This window comes from Lonchura striata, chromosome 4 (genome assembly GCF_050655825.1).
Source record: "Lonchura striata isolate lonStrDom1 chromosome 4, ASM5065582v1, whole genome shotgun sequence".
Classification (NCBI taxonomy): domain Eukaryota; kingdom Metazoa; phylum Chordata; class Aves; order Passeriformes; family Estrildidae; genus Lonchura; species Lonchura striata.
The window spans coordinates 29,874,571-29,901,799 of NC_140706.1; the positions used below are offsets into that span (position 1 = coordinate 29,874,571).

The 27,229-nt window shown below is 39.7% G+C and overlaps 2 protein-coding genes across 3 annotated transcripts; both read right to left on the reverse strand.

Moving 5' to 3' along the window:
* Positions 1–41: 41 nt before the first annotated feature.
* Positions 42–16,114, reverse strand: ASAH1 (N-acylsphingosine amidohydrolase 1). Its single transcript, XM_021538278.4, has 14 exons — positions 16,025–16,114; positions 10,886–10,932; positions 10,601–10,691; positions 9,286–9,372; positions 8,277–8,355; positions 7,447–7,521; positions 6,572–6,617; positions 4,835–4,979; positions 3,617–3,671; positions 3,340–3,421; positions 2,624–2,755; positions 2,261–2,384; positions 1,535–1,591; positions 42–873 (listed from the first exon to the last, which is right to left on the reverse strand). The coding sequence occupies exons 1-14, from the start codon at positions 16,091–16,093 to the stop codon at positions 784–786; spliced, it is 1,179 nt and encodes a 392-aa protein (XP_021393953.1). The 5' UTR covers positions 16,094–16,114; the 3' UTR covers positions 42–783.
* A 2,909-nt stretch (positions 16,115–19,023) lies between these two features.
* Positions 19,024–25,521, reverse strand: FRG1 (FSHD region gene 1). 2 transcript variants are annotated; one of them, XR_014955112.1, is made up of 10 exons: positions 25,447–25,521; positions 25,273–25,340; positions 24,341–24,463; positions 23,532–23,589; positions 23,230–23,344; positions 22,753–22,857; positions 21,906–21,997; positions 20,770–20,880; positions 19,788–19,877; positions 19,024–19,296 (listed from the first exon to the last, which is right to left on the reverse strand). XR_014955112.1 is itself a non-coding variant. In XM_021538402.4 (9 exons), the coding sequence occupies exons 1-9, from the start codon at positions 25,506–25,508 to the stop codon at positions 19,841–19,843; spliced, it is 771 nt and encodes a 256-aa protein (XP_021394077.2). In that variant the 5' UTR covers positions 25,509–25,521; the 3' UTR covers positions 19,024–19,840. The 2 variants fall into 2 exon arrangements, 1 of the variants encoding a protein (XP_021394077.2); XM_021538402.4 differs by having other exon boundaries at positions 19,024–19,877.
* Between the last annotated feature and the right edge of the window lie 1,708 nt (positions 25,522–27,229).

Genomic DNA, 27,229 nt, shown 5'->3' on the forward strand with positions numbered 1-27,229 from the left:
ATGAAGTCTGAGAATAAAGTATGAAATCAGTACATGTGTACTTTGGTGACAGAAAGTATCTTTTCTTTATTGTATTTTTTTTGAGACAACAGAAAAATCTGTATTAAAAAACCACATTTGTTAACAGGCCAAGAAAGAGCTTCAGCAAAAGAGTTATAAATCAGTAGCAAGACATTCTTGGCTTAGATCTTGTTTCAGATATTTCCCCAAGACCTTGCTTCTGTGACTATATATGACAATCAGTAGGTTATTTTATAAAAGGGCATATCCGACATATCCTCATATTATACCTGAACAATAGCAATTCATTTTAAGTGCTTATGAAAGAATAACAGAACTCTATTGTCCCAGATGGTCTTCTTATACCCAATTCTTTTTTATGCTTCGTAGGTGCCATTATGACTTGTGTTCTTTAAAAGGATTTTAATCTAAATAAACCAAACAAAAGAACTCAAAAATTAACAAACCCCCAACCAACAACACACAAAGAATACTGCCAAGACTGAAGAGATCTAGAATTAGCTGCTGAACTCATTTGGCAGAAATGGCTGAAATCAAACCAGACACTGATGAGGATAAATTTCTTGTCAGCAGAACTGCTGGTAACAAAGCAAGAAAGTCCTTGTGAGATAGGGTCCTTCACTGTTAGAAGCACTTTGCCATTTCTATAGAGCACTAGATTTCTGAAGAAAGGAGTTAGACCGAGTAATCTCTTTCCAGAAGCATTTTCTGATGGAGGACTGCCCACTGGGATAAGCAGCTTCCAGCTTGAGAGGTACAGGGCTACCAAGGACTACAGGGATCTGGGCATTCCCGCAGGTAAGTCTCTGTATGGCCATTATACACCTCCATCAGCGTTGTGCACACCGTCAGCTAATGGGCCCAGGGCAGGAAGAAGAAAAAAAGAAAATAAACCACATTACAACAATTAGTGAAAAACTCTCTGATACAGGTGAACAGTTCTACTAAAATGAGTGTTTACCTTCTTCAGTCAACAACGTGAAAGTATGAATTGTCTGTGTTCTCAGTCAAGAATGCTGCCTCCACTTAACACAGGAACTAAACTTCATCATTCAAGAACTCTTAAAAACTATTTTCTTAAGATTTCTTTCCTAAACACCAAAACTTCAATTCCAGACTAAAACCTCTTGTGTTGCAAGAGTAATGTGCTTCTACTATGCCTAATTAATGAGGTATATTAACTTGTTTTGTATGAATTACAAAGATTCAGATTCACGCATTAATTCTGGTTAGAAGGGTGCTCAAGATGTCTGCAGAGCAGCTGCTGCCTCAAACCAGGGCCAGCTATAAGGGAAGGGCTCAGGCTAGTGAGAATTTTAAAGTTGTACAGCCTTTGGAAAATAGCTAGTCCAGCAATTACATTTTGCTTTCACAAAGTAATGTGAAATTTGTTTCTACATACATGTTTTCACTTAAAAAAACCTGAATGGACCATTGAAGCCTCCTCCTTATATGTACAGTAGTTAGTGGTCTGCTGCCCACTCTAAATTTCCTGCAAAAATAGAAGCATTACCTTATTGAGCACAGGCTTTGTGGAGAGAACATCATAAATTGCTGGTAGAGAGAGATTCTGAAAGAAAATAATACACTGATATTAAGGGGCATTACCTGTTAATGTAAATGCTGAGAACTTACTTTTTTACACCTCACTTAAATAACACAATGCAATTTCAAGAGTACATGATACCCATAACACTTTGATATCAGAAGGACGTGGGCTGCAAAAATTTGATCAGATCTTAGTAGAGCATGGACACTTAAGTGTGTTTGCTGCACAAGAGTGTGTGTTTGAATTTCACTGGTAAAACTACCCTAAAAACACCGTAAGTCTTTTTCAAGGTATCTCTGGGTGTACGCTCCTGCATATACAGCTGCTGAAGAGACTTTCAGGAAACGCACCTAGATGGACAGAAAGCCCAAAACAAACCAACCAACCAACCAAACCAGAAAGAATTCCAAAAACCCAATCCCCCTTAAAACCACCCCCCCCCCCAAAAAAAAACAAACAAACCACAACAAAAACAAACAAATAAACAAGAAATCCACAAACTGGGTTTTCCCCATGTAAAGAGCCAGCTTCTTCTAACCAGAAGCAGACAAGTTACCACAAAATCATCAGCCACTTGTGCAATTACAGCTGTGCTTTTAAATAACCTGAATGCCCCTGGCTGTGTCAGGTCAGTATTGCAACCTGGGAGTTTCAGACCAGCAGGATATGAGGTATTTGGAGGATGTTTACCTCTTGTGTTGTCTGGTTCAGGCATTTCATTGCAGGTCCTCTACGATTATCCAGCACCAGGGGAGGCTTCCAGCGATCATAGTTGGTTTCTATCACATACCATGTGCCCTTCTTGATATCAAGGCTGGAAAAGAGGTCTAAGTTTGTGTTTGGCTTCTCTAAGTATATAGTAATTACACATATACAAAATATACTATATGCAGATGCATTATTTATATGCTGTGGTATTTTTCAATGATGGTAAAGAAGTGAGTTCTTAGATAACTAAATCACAAGAAGTCACAAGAAACAGAGCACATAACTATTGGTGGAACCTGTTCTCTTCTGGAAGGCTGAGTCAAGGGTCAGTTCAAACATACTCACTCCCAAATATCTAGAGCAGCTGTCCTGGATCGAGTTATCACACACCCTTCTCCAGAATTTTTTCCACCCAGAATAAAGTAAGCTGGAGCCAGCAGTCTTGTTTTTGCCAGTCTGTCTTTTGCATCCTGGTAACTGTGGATAAGATAATGTTGGACTATTAGATGCTATAAATAGTTCAAGTACTGAAGAGCAAGTTTCACAGACCCAGGAAAAGTTTGAGTAGTTAAGCCTTTCTTCCCTTTTCATGCACAAATGAAACAGAGACAGGCTCACAATACAGGAACACATTTAAGTAAAGTTTCTTGTCTCATTTTGTACTTGAAGTATGATTGTTTAGAGGTGCTCTCTGCACTTTTTCTACACTTAAAACATGAGTAAAATATTGTGTCATATTCCACTGAATTGATTTATTGCATAACAGTTTTGTTTCTGCTTACTTCCTACAATGTACTAATAATTGGATGTGCTTAGATGAAGAATGATGTTATGCATTTAGATTACCAACAAGCTCATCAGGAAAAAAGAAATCTGAGAAAAAATATTTGTGGGATCATGTGCTTTGCCTCCTGCTCCAGAGTACCAGAAAAAACAGAACTATTTAATGTCACAAGGAAGCTATCTATATCACTGGATATTAAGCATACATCTATAGTATTTGTTCTAGTCAAATGCAAAGCAGATTAAAGAAGCATAATATTTAGAGGGAGAGGAAATACCTTGTAGCATTCTCCAATACAGTTCTTGTAAGAAAGCCCATCCACATACCATCTCTTCTACCAAGAAACCATTCAAAGATTCCTGCAAAATATCAGAATAACTTGTTTTCAGATGGTTCACTCATGCTATTCTAACTTTCACAGTTGGTTTTAAAGTGAGCTGCGTTTTATCTAACTCATCTGCAATCTTTTCACTATTTGTGTGCCTGTTTATTAAGGTTTGCCCAAAGTCTGGAAAACTTGTGCAGAATTAATGAAAGAAATGAGCATTACTCACCTACATAGCCACCATCAAGACTGAAACGCTCATTCATTGTCAGAGTGAACAAGTTCTGAAAAGCATTAAAAAAGCCAACCTTCAGCCATTTAAACCACAAGTACCAGTAATAAACAAAAGGCAGCATTGCAATTTAGATGTCAATTAAACTTGTTTGTTAGACTCTTCCCCTTTGATTAACAGACTGTAAGATCAAGCTCATGTAGAGAAGAAGCTAATTTATCAGGGCTTGAATAAGTAAAAATGAGTTTTTTGATCTGGCAGACAAGGCATGCTTTTATGCTAAGCAAGTCAAGCCTGTGGCCATTTTTACTTCTTGGTCTGTGTTGCATCACTGAATTATCAGTTTTCCTTTCCCTGCTGTATGTCACCTTCTTCTCAGACCTCTGAGTACTAGTCTAGTTTGAAGGCAGATTTTTAAATTCCAGTGCTAAGCACACCCTGATCTGTTACTCCTATTTGCATGGGCATGCAGCTGCACACACTGCAGTTCATGCCAATTGGAACACACAATTCAAACTCAAATCTCAGTCTTCTCCAACTAATGTTTCAGACAAAAAATGATTTCAGCTACACTGAATCATTTTCAGAATGGCATCGTCCCAATTTATTTGAGCAGAAGACAAAAATACATGGATACAATGCAGGGGTTTATGCCAGAAATTCTCTACAAGAAGAAAGTCTACCTGTAACAGAATATAGAGCATGTAGAAAAGAAATTGTGTTAAGCTGGACACCCTGATATAGTTCTGTACTTGCTGCTTTTTAAGATGTATATAAACCCCAGATTTCAGGTGCCTATTAAATGCAACAAAGAAATCTTAAAATGCAGTACTGCCTTTTTAAAGGATTGGAGAAAGAATTAAATAGCACAAGTCTACTGTTTCACCTCTTGAATCACAGCATTAGCTATCAGCCAGCAAGAAACTCTAACCACTTCAGCACTTGGTATTCACTCCTGTTCATATTTGAAATTCAATGCTGTTTTTAACTGTCCAAACAGAAACATTTCATTTAGGCAATCTCCTTTCACAAGGAAGACTGCAGCATTGTCTTTTTTCATCTGTCTTCAAGTAGATAAGCTGTGCACCAGAACAACTTAGAGAACACTTATTGGAAAACATCCCAAAGTAGAGCATGAAAGCAGAAAAATATAAATATTAAAGGAAAGTCTGAAGCATTTGTAACACATTGACAAGGCCCCATCCCCATACTTACTGGTTTGACTCCAGACACCATGCCTATGTATCCTGCAAAATTTGTGGACTTGAACACTGTTTTGTTGTTTCTCTGAAAATCCAAGAGTACCACTAAAGGCTTCAATTCCCGAGTTAACGTCCAGGAATTATTTTTAACATCCCACCTGCAGGAGACAGTACAGCATTTGAAACTTCCCTCAGTAATTTTCAAAGCTTCCCTTCACAGCATGCAGACATCCTGTGTGTGATGCCTGTCCTCTGATCTTACTCATGTCAGCCAGCATCACTGCTCTGTAGTTACCTGAGCAGCACCAGCAAGGAACAACTAAGAAGTCTAAACTCACAGGCTGGTAGTGAAAAGAACTAAGTTTTGTTTGAACGAAGAGCATATATATTGCTTAGGATTACATAGCACCACATCACAGCTGGCTTGTTTTGAACACATAACTTTGTCCTCTACCTGCGGCAAAGGGAGCTACAGGTACTGCATGTCACACCAAACCTTGAATTTTTATTTTTCAAAGGCAGAAAAGAAACCATGTACTACTGGATTTGCTCTACATGAAGTACCAATTCTAGTTTGTAAGGTAAGCTAGACCAGTTTGTAGGCAAAAGGTTGATAAAGAGCACTTAGCAAACTGTTAAATTATCTGGAAATAATCCAGACTCTAGGAGCAGCTTTGAAAGTTTGCTTGATTTTCAGAAAGCATGGTCACAGAATTTCTGACAAGTGAGAGAAGTCCAGCACAAGCCAAACCAAGGGACGGGTGGAGTCATGTCGCTATAGGACACGAAAAAGCACAACACGAGCCACTACGATGGCAAGGTAAAAAAGAAGGTTTATTTTTCTGACTCCAACTTTTATACTTTGCCAAAGGTGGCAGTGGATTGGAGAGTGAATGGGTTACCTCTCCAAAGACATTGGACAAACCGCCAGTATATTAACTTCCTCCACCTCCATGAAGGAATGCAAAACAATGTGTTGTTTATAGAAAATGTGTGGGAAAGTTTTCTAACAAAATGTAAACTCAGAAGGCTTTAGAAAATCTTAACAATCAGGGTGACAGAGTCACAGTAGAAAAAGGTGAGTTTTCAATAGGGAAGTGTTTTTATAAAGATGAGCATTTAAATTCCAACTGTGCATTCAGCATCATCTGGATGAGTGATATTACAAAATATACTCGGGTGATAAAAGCAAATGCTGAACTACCTGATCAGGAGTATGAAAGAAGACCTAATGAGTGCTGGGCAACAAACTACAGAGTTGGTTTGGAAATGAAGAATGATGGGAGCTGTCAGTGGAGCACAGTACAGTAACTGGGAGGGAGGACTGGGCAGGAAATCATTAAAACACCATGCCCCAATCCAATCCTCATTTCACTGCATATATTAAAATTGATGTTTCATCCCACCATGTAATGAACAAGATCTATTGTGCCTCAGAGATCAGGCTACATGGGTCATTTTTTGGTTTGAGACAGTTTGAACTGGAGCTGAGAAAGAAAGCAAGTAGTAAAACACAATTGTTCTTGATGCACTTGGGGCAGTTTGACATAAGATCAGCAGAACATCCTGATCTTTTCATTTTAGCCTTTTTTCACAACACACAATTGAGAATTAATTGTCACAGCCTTATGGACATGCAAAGAATGTCCTTTGATGGACATCAAAGACTGTATGTAGCTATTTTAAGTTCAGCTGGCTTTTTCTTTGGGTTTAAAAAAGAAAAAAAAAAGTCACAAGTTTAAGTACTTACCCTAGGAAGAGTCCAAAATCCAAGTTTCTGGCATGGTACAGTTTCCCTATACAAGAATAAATAATGAAATACAATTTTCCAAAGAAATAGACAAATTTCAGCTTAGAAACCTAAGAAATGAATAAGCAGTCAAATACCTGGGAAAGTATGCAAGTAAAGTAACATTCTCTACTTGACCTTTTCATAACCACAATATAATAATGGGTTTTTATTGATCAGAGAAGCGTTTTGCTATAACTGAAATAAAGTAATCTTGCAAACTGCTGTCCATCTCAGCTTCTTATTTTTCAACCTTATCTTAATGCAATGGCAACACCATGAGTTTCCTCTAAAAGTGAGATATTTGTAAGCCCTCAGAATCCCTTAGAAACTTCCTAAGATGGAACAGGTGCAGACAAGGGGTGTAGAAGGAGAATGTAAGTAGGAGAATGAAAGAGTCTCTTTTCTTGGAAGAGACTATACATTTTCCCTACTAGAATACACATGCAATATATAGACACTAGATGCAAAATCCTGCATGGCACTGAGAAAGTTTCAAGTGTGTTGCTGATGTTTCTTTCCCCTAGAAAAACAAATACCACCTCTTAAAAAAACCCCAACACCCCAATCACAAAAACTTACCATCTAACAAAACCAAACCCAAACTATCTTTGAAAGTATTTTTGTCCTTTGTTTTTAAACCTAAGACACTTATGAACTCTTACTCCCTTTCTCAAGGAGTACCTTTAATTATCAATCCTTAAGCATTATTATTACCTTTTAGTCTCTTTAACAGACCCTATTGACTGAAGTGAAGGAGGAGTGTATTTGTATAAGTGAGGTGGACCCTCTTCTACGTAAAAGAAAACCATTAACACTATTTTGGATTACATTACCTGTTTTATCTTCTGCCACTATTGATGTACATACAGTAAAAATCTCATAAAAAATGTTAAAAATAACAATTTCCCCTAGGAAAAAAAGAGAAACAAAGTTCAGTAGTTTGAAACTTGCCATGAACAGAAAAAATATGGTTACAAAAAAGCATAGTGCAAAGTTCAGTATTCTGTATATTTCTGTTAAACATTTCAATTTAAATCTTTAAAATGACTGGTTCAGCAAAATCAAGAGCTTCCTAAAAAGCAAAGAGAGGAATCAGAATCCCCTGACTTTCTGCCTTACCATGCACAAAGTTGACAGTTATTGCTACTTCCTTCTCTGGAAATTCCATAACATGTTATAAAATTCACTTTAAAGCAGAAAGCTGCTATATGCACCACTACTGCCAGGTAAGAGCTGCTGCTAGCAGCAGGTGTACTGCTCCTATATGAGGGAAGCAGTGCAAACAGGCAGTTGTCCTTCTCAAGAAAGCACAGCAGAAAACTGAGCCAGCAGGCACACAGCAGAGTGCAAAACTAACACGAATAAAGGATTCCCTCAAATTTTCGTGCACAGGAGCTGAGACTTGCTCCACTTCCCAAAACCTAGGAGTGAGAACTTACAGCTCTACAGAGCAGTTCCAGCCTGATAAAAGGCTTGTGATTTATTCCATTATCCTCTAAAACACTGTTTTTGTTTAGTGTGAGATGTAATTTATTGCTTTAACTACTTACTTAATGATTTGTTAAAGTCACAGATGACTACAACTAACTGCATATTGGTAAACATACTAATTTTAAATAAGCCTAGCTTTCCACTGTGCTAATAAAGTGTTGGAAACTGTTACCCAAAGGAATCCCAGATGAATTTGCAATCCCTTGGAGCTCTTCATTGAAAGGATAAGGAAGTGTGGCAGTCAGATGAGCCTGAAAGGAAAAGTTTTGTATGATATATGTTTAAATTAACAGTATTTTGTTACTTACAACAAATGTCTCCTCAACAGGCACACTTTTCTCCCAACTACTGAGTGTTTAATTTCTCTGCAGCCTGTAGAACTTGAGGATGTTCGCAGAGTACTTGGATAAGTATACACTTAAGGGAAGTAAACCTCTTACTTATCAAAACACTGACGTGAGCAATGGACATAAGCACAGACTCTTAGCACCAACAGACAGAAAAGTGAAGTAGGACTTATATATATTAAAAGCTCAACTGCAATGGAGCTCAATGTCAGTGTTTATGGGCATCCCTGACTTCCACACATTGGCATGGCAGCCTGTAAAAGCTGCATTTATGCCCACTCCACTCAGGCACACAGGGATATGGTGTAACTGAAGATGAGGTAGAGATCCAAACTTCTGCTTTTTCTAACCCTACACTGCTTTCTCCTGTTCCATGTCAAAGCTTACTCTAATCAGAATAAATTTAATTTTTAAGGTGAAGCCTGGTCAAAGTTTCCCTGTAATCAGACATTTATTACAGTTTTAAAAAAAACTGATTTTACTCTACTGTTTAAAAGAAGTGAAACATGGTAAAAAATTTCAGTGAAGTGTTTTGCTACAGTAACTAAGGCTGTTGCATATTTGTCTAGTGTTACTAATCCAAACTTGAAAAGATGAAAAATTAGAGGAGGAAGAGATGTGCATTTTTTGTTTGATGGCTTCAGTCATTCAGAGTAGATAACAAGGCAAAATTTCAGAGTGATTGTTTGAAATAGCATTTATGTTCTGTTCTGGAAGTGAATTAAGAACTTGTAAATTAATAACTTTGAAAGTTCTTAATTGCCAGATTCAGAAGCATTCTAATTCTGTAATCAGAGCATACAGTAATAAAATAATTAAGCTGAAAATACTTACTATTTTGTTATCCACTATGTCAACAACTTTGCCACTGGGGAAGAAGGTATTTGCTATATCTTTAATATTCTGGACCACAGTCTTCAGCTAAAAAGAGCAAGAGCTTTTGTTCAATAGAAGATCTTAAGCATAAGAATTGTTGGAATACTAACAGAACTCCTAGAAAGACTTTTGAAAAAAACACTTTGTTGAGAAAAATACATATTTAAAGTGCTAAATGTCACCTTCTTGGTGAGACAAATATCCCCAACTCCCCACTAGAATTACTCTTCAAGCTTCTTTCAAGTAAATTTCTTGATTAATTCCAATGTGTCCTTCTACCAGAAATAACAAATTATGGGAAAGCCATCCTCATCTTCTGCTCATTTGAACATATTTTAATACTCTGCACTCCTCTGTCTTTCAGAATGTTAATTTCAAGCTCTTTGTTTAAGCACTGATTTTACTGAAGACAAAAACACTCAAACTCCTTATTAAAGTACATGCTTTCGATTTGCAACATGTAAATGTCACAAATAAGAGTTCCACTCCATGAGATCTAACTCCAAAGTACACAAGATATAGAACTCTTCAGAATTTAAGGTGAAACCTGAAGATTCCAATGCCTTTTAAAATAAATATTAGCATGTAAGTAGAATTTGTCAGGCTTTCAGAATGGAAAGGCCAAAGTCAAGGGATACAGCAAAAAAGTGCTAGCCTTGATTGAGAAATTAAAAATTACTGATGTCACTTTTCATCCACCTTCAGAACATCTGCTTTAAGCAGTTTGAAATAGGCTCAAATATTAAAAAAAAAAAAATATTAGTGCTATGTAAACATCAGTGCTACAACCAGCATTCCTGAAAAGAGCAGGAAGCTCTTAATTTCACCCTTGCCATTTCATCATCTCACACAGCATTTTGAGAGAAGTAGGGCGGTGCAGAGAAGAGATGCTGCCTCAATTTCACTTCAGTTTAACAAGGCTGCTCCTTTGGTGTATTGCTCCCTCTTCATTCTGCACCACTTCATGACTAAGGAGATTTGATAAATGGAATGGCCTACACTTGCTTATGGCATGCTGGTTTTTACACCTCTACATCCCAAACACCAGTGTCTCTACACTTGATGCTGTTAGCTTGAGTGTTAAACAGAAAAAAAAAAAAAATTACCCAAGCAGTTATTTTGGACTGGAATCATATTAGAAAAGTCAACAGAAAATATTATCCCTTTCAGATACTTTTAGCACATGTATTCCTTTAAAAACTTTTCTCAAAACAAAAGGCTTTGTGCTAGTTTTATATCTGCTAAGCTTCAGAGCAAGCTCTGCATTTCTTACCTCTGTCTTTTTGTCGCGCATCAAGTCATCCCACCTTCTGCTGGGAGGTAAATCGAGATTTATGACATATGTGGGTATATTACCTTTGAACCTGAGAGACAAACACCAGAGATCAAATTTAAAGAAGGCTCTGAAAAAACATTTGACAGAATTGGTGCTTTCCACCTGTAACTACATTTTTTTAGACCCGTAACAGGAACAAGTTTCAAGAAAAAAAAACCTGTTCAGACTTGCAAATCACAACTTCTCTGTAATTTGCTAGACAAGTTGAATCTGATTACTTACGTTGGTCCTGAAGGAGGGTACATTTTACTCCTACACTCTTCTCCATACTGCAAAGACAATAAAACATTATTATTTAGCTTCTTTGTTAAAACACTATCATTCTAGTAGACTTTAGTTTTGAATTATACCTTTAGGACTAGTCAGTTAATTCAAAGTCTTGGGACTTCGGAAAGAGGAAAATAGAAGAGGAAGGACCAGCAGCAACTTCCCCATGCTGTCTAACAGACCCCTAGACAACTTCTCTAATGTAGTCCAGGGCATGCACAAGGGTATGATAAATATACAGACTGTACACATTTTTACTCCATGTGATTTAATGAAGAGCATTTAAAGCATATTCTTTATACAAGTTCAGGAACCTCAGATCTCAGTACAGACCAGTCTGTTCTGTTTGTCCAATTCATAATCCCATTTTATAGTGTCATTCCTAATTATGTTTAGTGTTAAGCTGCAGAGAAAGCATAATGAACTTTGGGCAATCCCTCAGCTGGTGGAATGAGCTGACAATTCAGTGTGGAGAAGTGCTGCTGAAGTGGTGCTAAACATTATGTGGATGTACATTCGAGAATGTAACAAAAAAAATATATCTTCATTCCTGGGAGCACGGCTAGTTGCAAATTAAAGTTTGAGAACTATTTTAGGTGTACTCAAAGTGAATGCAAAGTTGTTTTTCTATCAATTACATAAAGCATGCATATAAATATAATAAACATTTGCATATACATGCCACAGTTGTAATTCTGTGTTCTACCCAGTGACATACAAGCAAATGCCTACTGGCCACCCACACTTGAACTTCAAGCCAGTTGACAGCAGGCCAGATTTGGTCCCAAAACTATGTGAGAAGTTCAGTAAGCTCCTTAGAGTATAATATATTTCACTAAGAAAAAATAAAGGTACATGTGCTCTTCTGGGAGTCCACAGAAAAGCTCCCAAAGCACAATTGTTTGGGAGACGGAACACAAACAAAATATGGAGTGATCCTTCCATCACTACTTCCCTTCCTCCCCACCCATGATTTCCAATATTTATTATGCTGTATTAATTAGATTACTAGTGTGTCCTTGAAATGCATTCTGGTTCCAATAAAAACTGTGACAACATCTCCAGCACCTACGTAACTGGGACAAAGTTAGCTCATGTCAATGTTCTCTTTGGGCTAATCTCATTATCTGTTTTTAATGCTTTAATATAGAAAACACATCTTGCACAATGCCACTCACATGAAACACCAGGTTAATTTGTTACAACTGGAAACAGCAACTCTAAATTGGGATTGATTTCTCTGTGTTATAATGTTATCTCTTTCTACTGTTTCCAGTTGGTGGGAGAAAGCATGAGATGAATTTTGGTTTTCCAACACATGAGGTGAAGGCATAGGACCAGCAGCTTTGTGTTTCCTAATTTCACTGCAGTGCAGTTAACAGCTTTTGCAAAGCTGGAACACAAAGTCAAACACAAAAGGCCATTTAATTTTCAAAGTGAGGAAGCATCAAAACAAGGAGGGTAGGAGGGATATCAGATGATTAATTAGGCAACAAAAGTCAGAGGTTTTGTGCTAAGCCAGACAAATGCTTAACAGCATTGATGCAACTGCCTTGTGCAATTTTTACATCCTGCAATTCTAAAATCCAGCGGAATGAAGTGACATTTCATATAGATGCTACTGCAGTGGATGTACAGATTTGGACCTTCAGGAAGTATCTCCATCAAAATATGTTTCCTGACAGATAAAGCTCCTAAAAAAAAGTTATCCAAAGTGGATCAGAATTCAATTGCTCTGTCAGTAGAGCCCGCAGTCACAGAGGAAACAGTGGTACCTGTGCAAAACTGATTTCAGAGGATTTTAAGTTAAAGGTGCTAAATGTTACATCACTCCTGGCACCTTCCCCTGAGATTTTAATCCTGTACCTGCAGCTATTTTTATCTTCCCAGTGCTTAGCAGCCTAAGCTACAAAAAAGGTGAGGAAAGCAACAGGTCTAGGTATAGACAACAGAGAAAATGTTCCCTCCTTACATGTGGTATTTTTAGATTTCTAACCTGTCTATGAATAAAGCAGGGTAAAGAAATCAGTAATTCTTAAAACAACCTGTATGTCTTCAAAACTGATTAAGGTATCTGAAGAAATTAGAGATTATTAACTGTTTCTTTAGGTTAACTATTACATCATAGAATCACAGAATAACCTGAGTTAGAAGGTCCCCGCAAAGGATCATCAAGTCCAACTCCTGACTCTACACAGGACAAGTCCAAGAGTCACACCGTGTGCCTGAGAACATGTCCAAATGCATCTTGATCTCTGACGGGCAGAGCCCTGCCACCCTTGGTGAAAAACCTTTCCCTTATATCCAGTTTAAACCTCTCCTCACACAGCTTCAGGCCATTCCCTCAGCTCCTGTTGTTGATCAGCAACAGGAAGAGATCAGTGCCTGCCCTGGGCTTCCCCTTGTCAGGAGCTGTAGACTGCAGTGAGGTCTCCCCGCAGTCTCTTCCCCAATGAGAACAAACCAAGTGACTGCAACAGCTCTGTGTATGGCTTCCCCTGACACATAGGCAGCAACTAAAAAGATGTCAAGACAATCAGAAAACTAGAAGAGGGGTGTTTTGTTGTTTTGTTTTTTTTTACACTATGTTCTAACAAGGAACAAAAAAATAGTTATCTTTTTCAACCAGCTAAGGATTAACTGCAAAGCTTTCCGAGAAGGTTAAAAAAAAGACACCTAAAGAATTTTCTGGCAGCAGCAGAAAAATCATCAAGCATTTTTTATAACTAGAGTAAAATAAGCAGCTATGAAGTTACTGTTGTAATCAGTGGGGTTCTCCTCTCTGCAGAGGCTTAACGCTGGAAGAAGAACAATAAATGCTGTTCAGGAAAAGCAGGAACATCCTTCTAGCATGGCAGAATCACCTTCAGTTTCCCATGTGACAAGCCAAAGGTCATCCCCTAGAAAAAGCTACTGGAAGCTGGTCCCAAACAGCAGATTACCACTATAAATGTGCTTTTCAAACATGCATTGAACCCCCTAAGAGCAATACAGCTATTCTTGAATGGTGATTTAATGCTCCCTTTGTTTTGCTTTTTAAAATCTACTCTTACCAGTAGGTTGCATATCTTGATTATCTTATATACTGCCAACTTTGAAATTGAGATGTATGTAATTACATAAAGCCAGATGTGTGACAGCACAGAAGTGAAACATTAACAGGAAGATAACACAGTGGAGAAGTAGAACATGGTATGGGGAAATATGGAAATAAAAAGTGGAAGTACCACAGATTTATATTTTGAATCATTGTAAAAAAAAAAAAGTGGAATAGAAACCAAATAACTAGCAAGCTGTTGAGATGAATTGGGTGACCTGTAAAAAAAAATATCAAGTAGTAACAGTTATTATCGACTGCAGTACAGAAAATTAATGCAAGGTTTAAAGCCTACTGAGTAAATATTTTGGCACCTAGCCTGATTTCATTAACATGAAATAGACTGAATGTAGCTTGTCCAGCCTAAGGAATACCAGCACTTCCTTTATTTCTTTATTTTTGAGGTAGACCATTTCTGGCATACCTCCTTAATATTTATGTATTTTATATTTTTCACCTTCCTATGGAAAAACAAGTAGAAAATTACCTCTTTGAGCTATTAAATATAATTCCATATTTTCAGTCAATCTGCTGTATTCAGCATCTTTTGGTCTATGAACTCTGTGATCTAACACATTTTCATCTCTGCTCCTTCTCCTTCATGGGATGATGCCAATGCAACAGTACTGTGCTGCAGGAGTCCCAGTGCTATTCACCTTTCTGAACACAGAGGTTAAGAGTACTTTTGCAGTACTGAAGTTACAGTGACAAGACAACTTAAACTGCACTTTGGACAAGAAGGTCAATATGGTTGAGGAGGCCTCAATGAAAGCTAAAGGGACTGACAGACTGCACCTCTGAGACGTAATTCAAGGCATTCATCTCGTGTTTTTTGTTAATGAGATGAACCCAGCGGCACTTAGGAAGGATTCTTCAACATGTGATGCAACCCTACATCTCAAACAAAAATCAAATATCGAAGCCTAATATCTGGCTGCACAGCAGCACAACCTGGATACATGGCAGATATTGTGCAAGTGCAAAGATGCACCAAGTGAAATCAAATGCAAATCAAGCTCTAATGCTACTACTTTGCTGACAGCTGGCTCTTTCTCCTATGACTCCACACCCCAAGATACTTTTGGCTAAAATTCTTAAAGTGTTTTAAGTGGGAGATAGCTTATAACATTAGGAAGCTGCTCTTGGCTGGTAGGCTGGGACTGGAAGAAGGGAAGAGAGGGCAGAGAGAAAAGCCAAATCATGTGTATTAAAAGACGCTAAGGGAACACTCGCCATCCAGTCATTTCCTGCAGCTCTCCGCTTCCACAAAACCAATAGTAAATTTCCCAAAGCAATCCAATTTGCTAAAAAAAAACCAAAAAAACTTGCAAAAAATATTTTGAAACCCAGATATATATTTAAAACCTGTTCACTTCACAGAATAAGAGTAAATTTAGGAACTTCAAGAGACGAAAGTATGCTTCGCTGCTTCAGGAATATAACAGGAAACAAGAGCAACTGTTTACATGCCCAGGAGATGGAAGCCAGCCTGCTCCAGATTACTACCGTCGCCTTCCCAGCTTCCCAATTGCAGCAGAAGTTAAATATTTAATGTGTTCAGTTAAAAAAACCCAAACGGCCGAAAGAGCAACAAACGACACACCAAGTCCACCTGCTCTACGCTCGTCCCCTCGGGTGAATCTCCGCACACACACGCAGATCCAGAACTGTGCGCTTTTTCAGCAAGCGCCTCTTAACTTTCCTTCTGGGGATCGCCGCTGCGGTGTCACAGGGCGACCCTGACGTTAGAGCGCGCACGGAACCGAGCGCAGGGCCGAGCAAGGACTTGCGGCACGGCCCCTGCGGCCGCTCGCCGCAGGAGCCCTGCCCGGCACGGGGAGCCCGCGGGGAGCGACGCTGCCGCGCATCCCCACGCGTGAATGCAGAGGCTGGCCCGGCCTCCCGCTCGGGAGGGCGGCGGCCGCACCCCCCGCCAGCCCCGGGGCGATCCGCTCCCGCCGCCCCGCTCGCCCCTGCCCGTCCCCCGCCAGGCTCACCGGGTCCGGCGCCCAGGCGGGCTGCGCCAGGACGAGCAGCGCCAGCAGCGCCCGGCCCCGGCCCGCCATGGTGCTGCCCGGCTCGGCTCCGAGCGGCGCTTCCCGGAGCCGCGGCCACAAGACAGAGCCCCGCCCGCCGGGGGCGGGAGCGCGGCGCGGCCCCGCCAGGGCAGGTGGCGTGGAGCGCCGCTGCTCCTTTTCGGTCTGAAACGGAACCGCCTCTCTGTGGCAACGCCGAGAGAAAACCCGTGGCACCAGTTTTCACTTTGGCACTAGTGAGATTTTTAATTACTCTGTGTCCTGCGCAGATTTTAGGTAGGCTGCGCGGTGATGCCTATGGAACTTAGGTCAAAGTTCCAAGGTGCTTATATAGCTTGAGTTATAAGAGATCAGTACAACCTGAATAATAACTTTTTATACCTATATAACCTGATATAAATAACATTCTAGACAATGTAATGGCTGGTATGTGGTTAACTAGTTGCTTAATGCTGATAGACAAAAAAAAAAAAAAAGAAGAAAAAACTCACCAGGTGCATGGCTTTAGAGATAGGTAAGTATAGTACTAATAAAAAATTGTCAAATGTAAAGCTGATTGGCCACAAAATAAAGAATTTAGACTGGCTGGGACCAGACAGACCAAGGAACACTGTAGCTGCACATGCTCTGAAGGCAAAGTTGAAAAGTTCAGATGCGAAGAAGACCTTGGAAGCCTTCATCAAAGACCCCTGACAACCCCCGGACCGGGGAGATGCAAGTGCAGTGCAAAAGAACGATCTGGCAACCATGAGATTATACTGTGTAAATCAGTTCCAGCACATACGTGATGACGCTGTAGAGACATAGCAAGATGAAGCAATACTTGTATTGGGTGGGTGAGTTAGGAGGAGATATCCCCCTCACCACCAGTGCTGCAATAAACAAATACCTGCCTAATGGACATTGGTCTATGGGGATGTATTTCCAGCCTATCTTTCGAGCATCAGTGGTAATGAAAGATGCCAGGCAGACATGTTCTTGAGAAAGGATTTTTCCCCATCTTGCAGCTTAGGAGTGCAGGAAGTGGGCAGCCGGGGAGACAGACTAATGAGAAATACAGGGAATGAGAGGCATCACTCTGTAAGTGCCCTGCCTTCTAATTATTATTTAAATGGTATCTATTTCATAGAATCGGAGAATGGTGTGAGTTGGAAGGGACCTTAAAGAGAATCTAGTTCCAAGTCCCCTGCTATGGGCAGGGCCACCTTCCACTAGACCAGGCTGTTGTAACAAGTACAAATCAGCAGCCAAATTAGGTGGGTACTGTCATTTTATTACGACCATTATCATTTTAGTGGGAGCAAATGAATGCTTCATGAGTGTGTATATCAGCAACAGGTGGTGGAAGCACCATGAAAAAGTACTCAAAACTTTCCAGGCTGCAATTTATCTTGTCTCATGTGATAATGTGTCTCACTGTGCAGTGCCTAAGTTATGTCACATGTTTTTTAGGCACACAGAAAAGAAGTGATGCAGTCTCTACATTGTGACTTAACTGCCTGTGCAATTAACTCTCTTACAAAATCAAGTGGGGGTGGCAAGAAAAAGAAGTCCTTGGCAGACAGTTGATTGTAAAGCTGCATGGAACTGCAAAAATTAAGAAACGGGAAATGATAAAAAATGTACTGTAGTGTGGGAAAGCTTGGGAGGAGAGCATACAGCAGTGTAAGGAGCCGGTTCAGAGTAGAAGCTGGGAATTGCACGGAGCTTTAGAGACCAAGGCATAAAAACATTTAAGCACTGGTGAAAGAAGATACAGAAAGTATCTGTGGATTTAGGAACTGAGGAAAATTACAGTGTAACAGGATAAATCTTGAGATTTTCATGGGAGTGTTCTTTAAAAACAGGACATCAGGCAGTTTCTATAGGGTTTGGAAAATATTTTCAGTTGAAAACAAATACATTTGAGACCATAATCCTGTGTTTACTTCCAGATATCCAAATACACTATTATGGGTAAAAAAGAGTCTGATTAAGTTGGTCCTGCTATTTTCTGAACATCTTTTGGTCATCATTTATATCTGGGGTGACAGCTGTTAGGGACTTCATTATCATAGTCTAGATGCTTTACCATCTTTAGTACATTTTTAACAGGAGAAAATAAACAATGACTTTGGAAAATGAAAAACTCATTCCAAATGCTTTGAAGACAAAATGATGACATCATCACATTACATAGTATACTTTTTTGAGGCTACTTTGTGATTCTGACTTAGTTCTTTCACTAGTAAAGAAATTCTCAGTTTAAGAAACAGTTACCTTCCAGCAGCAGTCACCTTCTCTGACTATGGCTATTCTGTTGTACTGCTATCACAATGCCTTGCCTTCGGGGTCCACACCAGCACCTTTAAAGCTCCTTGTGCTAACACTACTGTCAGGATGTAGTATCTTCAAGATGACCCCATGAATAATTCCATTGAGAAAACATCCAAAAAGATTCCTCATAGCAACAGTTAACACATTGATCTGCACTGTTTCATTATACCTTTGATTTCATTTTCTTGGGACTAGATTTCCAGTCAATTCCCCAGATCCCTGTTTGTGTGTTACCTCAGAACACATTTTCTCAAGACTCTAGTGTATCATGAGTCCCAACATACAGGGCAAACCCATCGCTACTAAAATACCCTTATTCTCTGCAAGGCTGCCAGTCCCTTGCCAATTCTAGTACTTCCTCTCCCACTAAGGACAGTCTCATTTCATTTGCTCTGCCATTGCTTTTTACTTCACTTACTCACCTCCTTCCTCTCTGTGCCAAACATTTCTCTCAGTTCCGTTTTTCCCTTGCAACACTTGCAGCACACTGCATTCTCCTATTTACACTAACATGAAATGGAAAATTCCCTTTCAGGGTTAATTCTCAGGCTCTTATTCTGCTACTGAGCAGTCCTTTCAGCACTCTCCCCCACCAGAGCATATACTTCTGCTTCCTGGTGTATCTGAATAATCATTCTTGTGGGTTCTACAAGGCAAGTTTTTATTCAAACAATATATTCTTGAAAGAAGACCAGATGCTGTTACATCAATCTACTGCCACCTTCACTTCAGATGCATTTAAGATTCACAGTGACTGTGGATCAATGACACCTGCATTGAACTTCCAATCAATAGTATGGCCTGCAGCCTGCTCCTTGCAGTGCTGTCTTTTTCTCGGTGCTCCTGAGTGAAGTTTTGGCAGCAGGCCACAGCAGCACTGTGATATTCCAATGGCACGTTGTACATCAGTCACATTTCTGGGGAGGGACGTGTAGTGTGTTACTACAACAACTAGTTAATGAACCCTAATCCCCAGTCCTAGGCCAAACTAAGGAGCTCTGGAAAAAAATTAGTAACTTTTGTTCTCCTTCTCTTTCACAGCACACCTCACAGCTATGCTGCATTTTAATCCAAGAATTCCTGACTCTGGCCAGGAACATTTGTATACAATCATCTATTTATTTCTAAATTTTGTCCTAAAAGAAACTAAAAGCCAGGGAGCTTTCTCTCTTAAGTCAATGTACAGACTGTCTCCCAGGGCTTAAGTTACGTGGCAAATAACTTACCATTGGTGACTGAGATACCTTTAATTTTTGTTGGAGCCATTCCCTTAATACAAGCCAAGTATTCACAAGTGATATATAATTAACAAGATAACTGGGTTATTAATATCTGAGAAAATTTTAATACAATTCCTGAAGATACTTTAAAAATGCCTTAAATAAAAAACAACTATAAAATATTTTACTCTTTTTCAATTTCATGCTGCCAAAGTTGCAGAAGAAAATGGGCCAGCTGGAGTCACTTGCAGTATCTATCTGCTTTCACTTTAGCTCTCCTGTATGGGAAGAGGGAATGAAAACAAAATTCAGATTAAGACCAAATATAATTACACCTGGGTGTTTTATCTGCCTCAAAGTGTTAAGAATGTATTGAAAGCATTTTTTCTTAAACTTTGCTTCAAAGTACAAATAAAGGCCTAACAACACTTTGGATTTGTTGATTAACTTTGTTTTCCTGAGGAGGTGGAACTGCAGTTTCTAAAGTTAACCTTCACTTTCCCTTCAAATCATCATAATTGTGTTTTGCCTCCACTGAGGAATGGAATTCAATTCACCATGATCTGAAACTAACCACCTGTTAGAGCTCAGTAGTGTTCTCACATCACTTGCAATTATCAGATATAGTTTTCTGCATTCCACCCCTGAATTAAGACAAATATTTATACTATATACTGACATAAAAGGCTTTAAAAATTCAACATGGTTTCTTTAGTCTCAGTTTAGGGGAAAAAAAATCCCAGTAGATAAGATGAAGACTGTCCTTAATAAACACTATTTCTCTTTAAAATGCAACTTCTGTGTCTCCAAAATATTCTGGTACCATAGGCACTGAAAAATGTTAAAAATTAGCTCAATTTTCAGGATTAAAAAGATTAACCCCTCAACAACTCCATACTAAACAAACTGAACAACCTAGTTAAAGATTTTCAAAAGAACTAATTTACAGGTAAATTCAAACCTGCAAACTTCAGCTAAAGAAGTGAAAATCCATATTAAAAAAAAAAAAAGGTGACAACCCCCAGGACTCAGGCACAACACTCACCAGAGGAAAAACACTAAGGACCTATCTCCCTGAAATCTAGCCCTCTTCTGTACCCCAGCTTTTACTGTAATTCCATCTCCCAATAGCTTTTTAATCAATACATTATTTCTAGCACTTTGAAGTACCTGTCAAGTAGCATTTCATGAAAAGTGCCTTCTTTTCTGGCTTTTCTAAGGGCTTTTGTATCTTCTTTGCTTATTTTAAGCTTTTTGTCTTGAAAACTTTGGAATTTCTTCCTGTAAGGGGGAAGAAGAGTAGTAAAGAATTGAGGCTTTTTAAAAATTTTGTTTTCCATCATAACAGCAGCTGTGGTAAGAATCTTAGCTCCTATTAAAGCAGCAGGTAACTGACCTAATAAAATCCAGCAAACCATTCCAGTACTAAGGTTGCACTAAGGATTCTGTAGATGAAAACTATTTATTTTTTTGGCAGTCTAAGTAGGAATGAGCCCCTATGTTACTGGCATGAAGTGGTTACAAGATCTGAAGAGCCCCTTCTTCAACTACTAGCATAAGAAATCAGGGAGCAAAAGTGTACTGGATGTAGTTGCAAGGGGCTGACTGTAGGGAAGCTGCAGGGCTTTTCTCTGTGAGAAAAGGCCAGAGGCTCTCCTGTGGTGGACAGAGCTGGATCTCAAGACATCCACTACAGGACACAGGCAAATCCACCAAATCCACCAGCAAAGCTGGTGGCACCACTATGAAAACATATTTAAGATAAAGCAAAATGCCACACAGGCAGAGAAGGAAAAAAAAACCTAAAAATGCAGTGTCACCATCAACCACAGATAAGAAGAAGGACATGCTTTAGGCACTGGAGCAAATATTACCTTCCAGCTCATGAATAAGACCTTACCAGAGCAGGGGAAAAGAGGGAAAGGAAGGGAGTGGCTGAGAGAAACCATTGTGTATTGACCTATAGCCCATCTGGCTTGGAGGAGTTGGTGGAAGAGTCTGTAGAGAAGCTGAGCTTGAGAGATGGGAGAAGGAAAGGTGGTGGTTTTAATTTTTTATCTCTCAGTACACCCATTTAAAAGGAAATAAATTTAACTAATTTCTCATAGTTAACCCTGGGACAGTATCTGGTACAGCAGCTCTCCTTTATCTCAACCAATGAGCTTTCTCATCCTGTTTTCTTCCCTTGTCCTGCTAATGAAAAGTGAGCGAGAGGATGGATAGGAGTTGGGCCCTTCCACCTAAGACAGCCCCAGCCAGAAGCAAAAAAAGGTACTTGAGCCTGTTACCAGCTCTAAAGTACGTACACGTAATTGATTTCACACTGTTTAACATTTCCTTTGTCTTCTTGTGGAACATCATCTTTCTTCTTAGCTTCTCTTTCAGCACAAGTACGAATCTAATAATTGAACAAAAAAAAAAAAAAAAGAAAAAACAACCAAAACACAATAGAAAACACCTGTATTTTAAAAACAGAAAGTTACAGGTGAAAGATGACTACATATCCTTTGTAACAGAATGAGAGTCACAGTGACTTTTCAAGTTTACGTTTTCAAACTGGTTAACCAGAAACAAACGCAGAAGTAAGAGCTGCCTGAAATATGGGAAATGTCAAGTGCAATCCTTGATACTATGGTAAGAGATAACTGCCTTTATCTCAAAGGAGCACTATTACAGTTCTTAATTTTGGCAGGGTCAATTCAGAGATTGACTTAAAATACTATTGTTCTGTCTAGTTAAGACACCTATCTCTACTTGGAGAGATACATATATTTCCTATGTTCAGATAAAGTCAAGACAGTATTTTGAGATTCTCTTAGAAGATCTCCCCTTCTGGATCATTCTGGTAAACCCTTCTCTGTCCCTAATTCGCTTATAATTACTCTTTTTTGTCCCAAGCTGTTTAGAACTACCTGGAAGATCACACAGACTCTTTTGTCCTCCTGAATGGTAAAGTATCTTCTTATCTCTACAGGAAGTACTAAGAATTTATGCAGCCCTGGAACTCATTTACCTTTCTTGTGGGCCAGATCACTCGACAGCTTATAGGAAGCAATTATAACTGTATTAACAGAAAATCATAGCACACAGACACCTGCTCGCTTGAGTTTGATTCCTGCCAATCCTGTATTAATTGCAGAAGTTATAGATTACCTTTATCATTTCTTCTTCCCCTGCAGTTTTGCTTCTGGCTTCTATGTCCCCCTCTTCATTACACCTAATAAAACGGCTGTTTGCTGCTAGTAATGCCATCTTCCTCTGCAGAAACAGTATCGCACATTGTAAGTATAATGAGGTTGTATATAATCTTCGATTTGTAATAATTTATCCTCAACAATACACCAAATGTCTCTGTAAATAATTCTTTTATGTATGGATACTTCAATAGCTAGTCAGACTTGCTGACTCCTTCATTTTTAAGATGCTTATAGCTGCCAGAATGCAGCTATTGAAGTATTTTAAAAACTTTCAATTACAGTAAATGCATTGCAGTTGGAAAATCGTAAGTTACAATATGAAAGATATTGCAAAAAGCTTTTTACTTCAAAGTAAAATAAACCATCTACATAGATTAACTCAAAATACAGTCAAACACTCGCAATATCAAAGGAACTATTCCAAACAGCTTACATCTTGGAAGACAGGTTCCCACTGCTCTCTTGATCCTATTGCATCGGAACGTCCAACAACAAGTCCATCTGAATTTATACCAAGGTACTTGCCATAACCAGACTTGAGAGCAATCCTCGAAGGAAAGGAAGGAAGGAATTGTAGGAAACAATAAAGACTGTTTTTAATTCATGCAATTCACAATATCCAACACATCACAGACACTTTTAGTAGTAGACAAGTATTTCAAAAGAGTATTAAAATGCCCTCGCACAAAATCCAAAAATAACAAGTATCAAAACTTGAAACATTACAGTAATTACCTTGTATCAGATAGCTTTACTGCTGTAAACTGCTCAGGAGGACTAGGGCCTTCATCACCTGAGGAATGAATTTTCCATTAGTTAAGTATAAACATATTTAAGGAAATTTATATTTGAGAATGTTTTGTAATTTTCCTGATAGCTTTGAAAACTTTCATTTCCTTGTAATGTTACTTCTTTCATAACAAAATCCATTATGGTTCAGCCATGGTAACTCAGCTTAGTATCCTAACAGCTACTGGCTTCTCCATCCCTCAAAACCAGAACAAGAGAATATGGCCATTGTTGCTCTGATCTCAGTCTGGAGATGAAAGACACACACTGTCAGGGTTCTGGAACAGTCCATGGTAGAATCATTGCCTTCAAATTCAAAGAACAAGCTAATTATCCCAGCACATTAGTAGTCCTCTTGTGCAGTGACAAAACAAGTATATTAAGACAAGGATGCAGCAATAAGCATTAAAACTCATCTACCTTGAATTTCACTCTTCAAGTGACACCATAAACATTTTATAGGTTTTAATAAAAACTGTACTGCTTTTTATCCAGCAAGTGGTATGGCCTTTAACAGGTAATCATATCCAGTGCTGTTCAATTTATTGCACACATAAACCAGCATGAAACTAGATGAGTGAAACTGATTGGCAGTCATTAGGTTTAAGTCATCTGCATGCTTCAGCTAGAATTATTGCATTCTTTGTAGTAAACTGGTTTTAGCAGTAACATTGCTTGCCTTGAAGTGATGCTAGTTCTATGCGTTTAGGCACTTCATTGTTAAAACTATTATTTTCAAATTTCCTGGAACAAACCTTTATGTGGTGCTCCAAGTGTAAACAAGCCATTGTCGAGGGCATGGATGTAAGCTCCTTTATCCATTTCTATAGCTATAGTTCCTGTAATTTCACCGAAATTACTGACAGCCCACCAGTTTCCTGTAATACAAAACCATGACAGTATATTAACAGAGAAATCACAACTTCTGATATTTCTGTGTCTTCTCTGAAATTTTAAATCCAAATAGCTATCTATTTCTGTGCATTATTTTATAGTCCAGAGACAATTTAATGGTGTTGTTGCTGCTGCTTCAGGAAGTCCTGCTCTTTGACCTGCTGTCATCCCTAGTTACAAGCTCCTGTGCTTCATCCCTTCTTTGTGTTAGTCCACAGACCAAGCTGATTCATTCAGGGGATGCAGCAAACACACACCTCAAAAATATTTTTTCCCTCTGGATCTGTCTCCTGCAGTTTTGGGGTCATATCCATTTATTAGAATAATATATGCTCTCCAGCACAAGAATAACAGAGATACTGTTTCTTCTTGCTGTTAAGTATGTGAATTGTAATCCTCAGACCTCAGTTGCTCAAACCAATCTGAGTTTGAACATTTGACTCCTACAGAATTCTACCAAAGTTAAAGGCAGCCCTTCCCATGTGCACAACTTAGAATTACAACTTTTGCATTTTTTTTGAACAATAAATTTTTCTCCTTGTCTACTGTCTTACAAATATTTCCTACCTCATTAACATAGTAGCATTTTTTTACTTATAAAAATCTGAATCCATCCCATTGGTGTCACAGATTCCATTTGGAATCGAGGAAGATCCCAAGACACTAATGACATGTTGTAAGGAATAGTTATATATCTCTACAGGGGTTACACTTGCTTGACGAATCCTCTTTAGCTTCTGCCACATCCCCTACAGTTTCCGCACTGTCACGTAACTCCTGGAAAGCAGCTCACCAACAATATCGAGCTGCTCTGCCGCATCCTCCTCCCTTTTCCTTTTCTTTTCCTTGTGCTTCTTCTTGCTGCAAGGGGAGAAGCAAAGAAGTGAGAAGAGCCGCCGACCCGGCCCGCAGGAGCGGGTGACTGAGCCCGGCCGGGCTCCTGCACCGGCCCCTGCCCGCTCCTCACCTCTTCCCTTTGGACCCTTTGAGGACGAGCTTGGTGGATTTGACGCAGGAATACTCCGCCATGCCGGGAAGGAAGGAAGGAAGGACGGACGGAAAGGGGCGGCCCCGCCCCGGCCGGGCGGAAGGCCTGAACGCGGCGGGGCGGGGCCGGCGCGCTGCGTCTGGAGCGCGAAACAAAACGAGAGGTTTAATTACAGTGAACCAGGCTGGGCTCGGCTCCGTGGGTGCAGTGCGTGTGCTCTGCTGGGCTGCAGGCAAAGGGCGCGGGGGAGTGAGGAGCCCACAGGTTCTGCAGCCCGTGTGTGCTGTACACACGCCGTGGTCGTGCCCTCCGCTGTGGCAGCAGCAAGGCGCAGGGCAGCGGGTCTTGCCTCTGGCAGGGTTACACGAGGGCTGGACACCCGCGTGTGCTGGCGAAGGAGTAAAAGCTTCTTCATAAGATTAACTGGGGAAATGCAGCTTGCAAGCCAGCCGAGTGTACCATGCTAGGGGTGAAATGAGGTGTGACATTTTTTCCCCCATCCTGTTAGCCGCTTGGTATTCCACAAAATAAAATCTACATCAGACTTCCCCCTTGGCATATAACAACCTTTTTCTTATGTTAACCGGCCACCCAGATAGGTACCAAGACTCTCCTTGGAGAACAGCCTTACTAGCTCATGTGAGATTAGAATCCCAATTACAGTAGTAATTTGTGTGTAGTCTTCAAAAGTGTTCTTCCTACTTCACACTCATGAGATGGGGGGCTTTGTTCCCAAAAAGTTGCCTGTTAATTACATTACCTTGTTAAATGAAAAATACTATTCCTATCAAGGCTTGTTGTACATATCTTATGTACCGAGATACTTGTGTTGAATTGTTTTATTTTGGTTTCCAAGTTAATAATGTTATCTATGCTTGCTTCCTATCTATGCTTTTCAGCACCTCAGAAGTATTTTTTACAAGTAAGAAATGCAAATCTCATACATGTTTATGTCAAGGCTTTTCAAGTCACTGAAAGCATGACCAGTTGATAAAGCTTGATGTGTACAATGTCCCAGTGAATGACCCTGGAGTTGGTGGATGACTGCAAGTGTCTTCCACAGATACTCTGGTTGGATCTAGAGCACTGCCTCTTCTCACCAAAATTTCTTTGAATTTTTCTCTGTGTGCCTAAGATGACACTACCTCCTGTTGCTATTTGTGAAGCTGGATTAGTTATACTTGCTGTGTAAAATGCAAACAACAGTAATGAACTTCAAGGAGGTTTTGGCAAGTCACCCACTTTGGAGCTTCAGGGGCATTGAGTTTATCAGCAAAAGCAATACCTGAATCAAGCTGCTAGACCATGTAAATTCAGAATACTTTCTGTGTGTGGTTGTGTATTGGATACGCTGCTTTCTGTAGGTAGACAGTTTGTGGTAATTGGGAATGGGGCTGCAGCAGAGCCTCATCCCCAGTGGGTGCAGCTGTGAGCAGCAGGTGAGCAGCACTGGCAGGGGGGCACTGACCAACCACCAAAGGGAACAGAGGGCACACAGGGGCAGTGCAGGGACATGAGGGTATAAAAGGTTGCGCTGAAGAACAAGAAGGGCAGATGCTTGAACCCTTCTGATGTGCTATGATGTCATTCTGTATGGGTTGAGGCTTTCTGAAATTGCATGGCAACACTCTGTATCATGGCTGTGTCAACTGCGACATAAGCTGAGTCAACTTTTCTGATAGTAGGTAGGAAAGTACCTACCCTCTTTGGGTTTTATGTTGCGATTTGTCCAGGAGCTGCTTATCCATGCAGGCATCCTGAT